The sequence below is a fragment of the Glandiceps talaboti genome, chromosome 15 (assembly GCF_964340395.1).
Source record: "Glandiceps talaboti chromosome 15, keGlaTala1.1, whole genome shotgun sequence".
Classification (NCBI taxonomy): domain Eukaryota; kingdom Metazoa; phylum Hemichordata; class Enteropneusta; family Spengelidae; genus Glandiceps; species Glandiceps talaboti.
The window spans coordinates 5,268,406-5,273,124 of NC_135563.1; the positions used below are offsets into that span (position 1 = coordinate 5,268,406).

General features: G+C 39.4%; 1 protein-coding gene across 1 annotated transcript; it reads left to right on the forward strand.

Moving 5' to 3' along the window:
• The first annotated feature begins 3,101 nt into the window (after positions 1-3,101).
• LOC144446805 (octopamine receptor beta-2R-like) lies at positions 3,102-4,476 on the forward strand. Its single transcript, XM_078136645.1, has one exon. It carries the CDS (start codon positions 3,136-3,138, stop codon positions 4,234-4,236), a length of 1,101 nt encoding a protein of 366 aa, XP_077992771.1. The 5' UTR covers positions 3,102-3,135; the 3' UTR covers positions 4,237-4,476.
• Positions 4,477-4,719: the final 243 nt, after the last annotated feature.

The following is a 4,719-nucleotide window of genomic DNA, read 5'->3' on the forward strand; positions in this document are numbered from 1 at the left end:
ATATATATATATATATATATTCGCTTTACATTGTCAAATTAAAATGTAATACTGATTGCCTTAAAGAATTATACTTAAGCGTGAGAAGACGTTGAGTGGGTGGGTTTCCGTATGGGCGTTGCAGTATGTATGACTTTATCATGTTACATGCATATATATAAGAGAGAGAGAGAGAGAGAGAGAGAGAGAGAGAGAGAGAGAGAGAGAGAGAGAGAGAGAGAGAGAGAGAGAGAGAGAGAGAGAGAGAGAGAGAATATTAATTAAATCGAACACGTGACGATTATCTCATACTCGTTGTGTTATCTTCAGTTTGACATCAATCTACTTGACAAGGCTGCATAACCAAACAACGTATCCATAATTTGATATTTGTCCTTCATATCTTCTTCGCATAGGTATGAACACTGAGTTGTTTTCGATTTGTCAGTATTCTCCACACACAAACACTAAGGACGACAACACTATGTAAACCTTTTTTTTAAAGGACTACTTACATTACCTGCACTAAAGCCGGATAATCTAAGAGTACCCGGAAGCTAAGTATTTGTACACAATGCCGCTATTTCCGATGTTACCTTGATTAACTGAAATATTTGAATAATTTATGTCATCAAGCCTGGGAAACCATTTACTGACTATTACTTAATATAGACGGGGTTAATGACATGAAAACCACGTGATTAGAAACATTATGGGATATGTAACAGCAACACGGCTGACAACGGCTGGCTGGCGACTCGTTCATAATTAGATACCAATTAAAGTAATTACAACATGTAAATCACCTTACGTAATTGAGTTTTGTGAACTTACTGAAATTTAGTAGTCTGAGTTGAAATCAAATAATATTGTGGTGGCTTGTATTGACAAAATTGTTAAATTTGTATTAATCAGTTACCTTAAAGTCTTTCGTGAAGAACGTGTGAATAGGAAAGGAGTGGCGGCAGCCAATCTCATTACAGATTTATATTCTGTTCGGAACATTTGTGTCCGCTACGGTTCATGATTTTCACAAGAAAGTTAAACATCTGAACAGGCGAGCCAATTACCAATTAGTCCTTGTCATTGGTTGTTTAGCTACTCTGAGTAAAGTAAAACAAAATTACCACACTTTTGTCATTGGATAGTATATCTTCGAGTCATAAAAGCTGAAGGCACTTGGTGACGTAGACCATACTTGTAATTGTGTTTTTTTTTCAAGCAATGTTTGTTACACTCGAGGAAAGCAAACAGTGTCATTGGAGTGAAGTCTCAGAGGCACAATTAAACAACAAAGTATCATTTGTGTTGGCTCTCTTTTGTGCAACTACTAGTATGACGAACATGATCAATTCGACCCACTACACTCTACGTCATCCCTTTAGTATAAAGAGGGTTCTCATATATACTCTTAGACCAGTTCTCTGACTCCAATTGAATACCCCTGTAATTATAATATACACTTAACATGTCATTTCAATAGCATATGTGTATTGGAAATAAGGTTATTTCACACCTTAACAGTTAATTTGAAAGTGGAGCACTTATACCAAACATACGTATACCCCTAACAGACCGGGAAGGGCGTCGACAAATACGAATACTGTTTTTAATGCGCCAATGAATCACAGTGAATAAATGATACGGTATTGGAACACGAGCGTCAGCTGTGATGATGATGATGCAATATGTTCTGCTCCATTGGGTGTTTGATCGTACAATGAATCTATTACACTGGTGAGCATCTTTGTGGCTCTTCAAACTATCAAACGTGAACAACGTGATATACAGTATCAGTTCAAGTATCACTATGAATATTGACTTATTAATTATCATACCACTAGTTTTGGATATTATCTATTTTCACCGGTTCACATCGCATATGCAATTTGACACATTAGTATTGCGTGTGTGCGTGGCTCTCAAATTCCCAGCCTTTCTGTTGTACTAGTATAGTAAATAAATACACTGGGTTGTAACGCGTGACTGACTGCGTGATAGTATTTTGGTGTAACGATGGCAACGCGCTGTCCTCGTGAAAGATGTTAACAGCAGCTTCAATACAATGCTAATTAGAATCCTTGGCAGAGTTTTGTCCCCCCCCCATTTGTTGTTGTTGTTGTTGTTGTAAACACCACCAAGCGATTAAAAATATGCCACACGCTTTCGACAAGGTGTTTCATCACAAGAGCGGATCACATGTTTACAGTGATAATCGGGAAATCAGACGGAGTTGCCTAGAGATACAAGGAACGACGGAAATAATTTTAATAGGTTATGCAATACTGGATTAACTTCAAAGTGACCACCCCTTTACATGACGCTGTACATGGGTATGTTCTGATTTGTCACCGTGTCAGCATAACTACATGTAAAAGCGTGAGAACACGAAACACGCATGCGCAGATCTCATATCGCGTGGAAGCTCACGAAATTGACTGATTCGATTCGACCCGGCAGCTTCAGTATACTGTAGTAGCAAGTTGTTGCGCCTCTACTTCAGTGTTTGCACGTTTCTGCCTACAAAACTAGCAGTTGCATTTTAATAATAATGACGTACGCGTCAGTCGGGTTATGAAGTAATAAGTGTAGCACCAGGGAATATACACGTTATAACTGCCGCTGGATATAAAGTCATGTATACAAAAAGCTGGTGCAGTGGGTGCCGAGAAATCGATCCAGCACACACATTCTGTCCGTGAAGTGGAGTCTGTGTTCGTTCTGCTATGTGGGAAGCAACTATCCAGCCTGTCGCAGACTGTTTTAAAGATGGGACCACGGAAACTGTATTTATATCTTGTCGTATGCTATGAGAAGTGGAACAATCTACAGAATATGGATATGTAGTTAGCGTTGAACGTTCCATTACCTTTATGGCGTATACATAGTATAGCGACGGGTGACCGTTCAAACACTGACTTTGCAACCGTCGTTCCGAAAATACAAGACCTTGTGTATCTTACTTGTTTTGGATCGTTGATCGTCGCCACTCAAATTAGCTGTTTCGCTCAGTGTATTCTGCCCCTGATGTAACTAACTGCCTGATCCATTCAATTTTATACTTTTTACATCTGAGCAGTGTAATTTGGTCTGCCTGGAGTACCAGGGTGCGTGAACTTTTCCCGTGAAGAATCGTACAACTTTCCCCCCATCGACATGGAAGAACCCTGCAACCTTACTTCAGATAATTCCAGTGTTTCATGTGAAGATCAAGCTGACCTGAACGCTGGAGATGTGTTGCTTGGGGTGATATTAGCAGTCATAACGGTGGCGGCAATTGTTGGTAACGCATTCGTAATCGTAGCTGTGTTTAAGTACCGTCGACTACGTACCATGACCAATTTGTTCATATTGAATTTAGCTTTTGCGGATGAACTGGTCGGTTCACTCGTCATGACTACCACTCTTAGTTACCATTTCGCTGGAAAGTGGTACTTTGGACATTTTTTATGCCATTTCTGGCTAGCGATTGACGTTGTTGGTTGTACTTCGTCTATAAACCATCTATGCTGCATCGCTATTGATAGATATTTTGCAATTAACTACCCGTTCTCATACGATGCCAAAATGTCTGCCAAAAAATTAGCCTGCATATCAACGTTTGTTTGGATTCTGTCTGGGTTAATCGGTTTTATACCTATATTTTTTGGATGGTATAAAAGACCCGGATTTGAGCAACCACCAATGCAATGTCTCGTTAACTTCAACACAGCATTCTCAATTTCATCGTCTTTGATTTCATTTTACATTCCTTTGATGATAATGTCAATCGTGTACTGGCGAATTTATAAAACCGCTCGTCATCACCATAAGCGGATTTACCAAGCACAACTCGGTACAAACCAGGTGTCAGTTGCAAAAGGGAATGGTGGCAGCCGATCTCCCCTCTCGCGCAGAAAACAGAAACATGCCAGTGCTGTGAAAGAGCACGGGAAAGCAGCGAAGACATTAGGTGTGATAATGGGATGCTTTGTAGCCTGTTGGTTGCCGTTTTTCGTCGTGAACATAGTATCACCTCTGTGCGGCGACTGTATACCCGAACTTGTGTCCGTCATATTCGTGTGGCTTGGGTATGCCAATTCAGCAGTCAACCCTTTTCTGTACGGATTTCTGAATAAAGAATTCAAACACGCTTTCAAGGATTTACTGAAAACTGGGAAACTTTGTGGACAACAATTTCGATCACATCCAAGGAAAATGCGTATGGAAACAACAGTCGAATACAGTGCGCACAATTCAAAGGTATCCAGGCTGTAGTTGGTATTATTCTCCCATGAATGATCACAGAGAATGACTGTCACGCCGAAATTTGAATTAACATCATAATCTCTGTGACGTAACGCAATGATTGTGTTTTTTGTGTGAAGAACTCACCACTCGAGAGGTAAACTGTTTGTGTTGGCATACTTTCCTAGGTAAGCAGTATTTACAACGGAAACTGTAAAGTAGCCCTTTCCTGCATATAAATGGGATATATCAATTAAGTGCTTCATTCTATGCCGGCTCAAAAAAAACAAAACAATCGTATAGCTTAGTCGAATGTGTATGTATAGAAATGAAATTAGTGATTCGTACTTGTCGACAACCAACCAACCAACCAACCAACCAATCAATCAATCAATCAATCAATCAATCACTTAATCAATCAATCAATCAATCGATAGATGTTACATTAAAATTGCCAACAAGTGTGTAATATATATATACATATATAGGAAATCACACGTCTTTACGTGATAT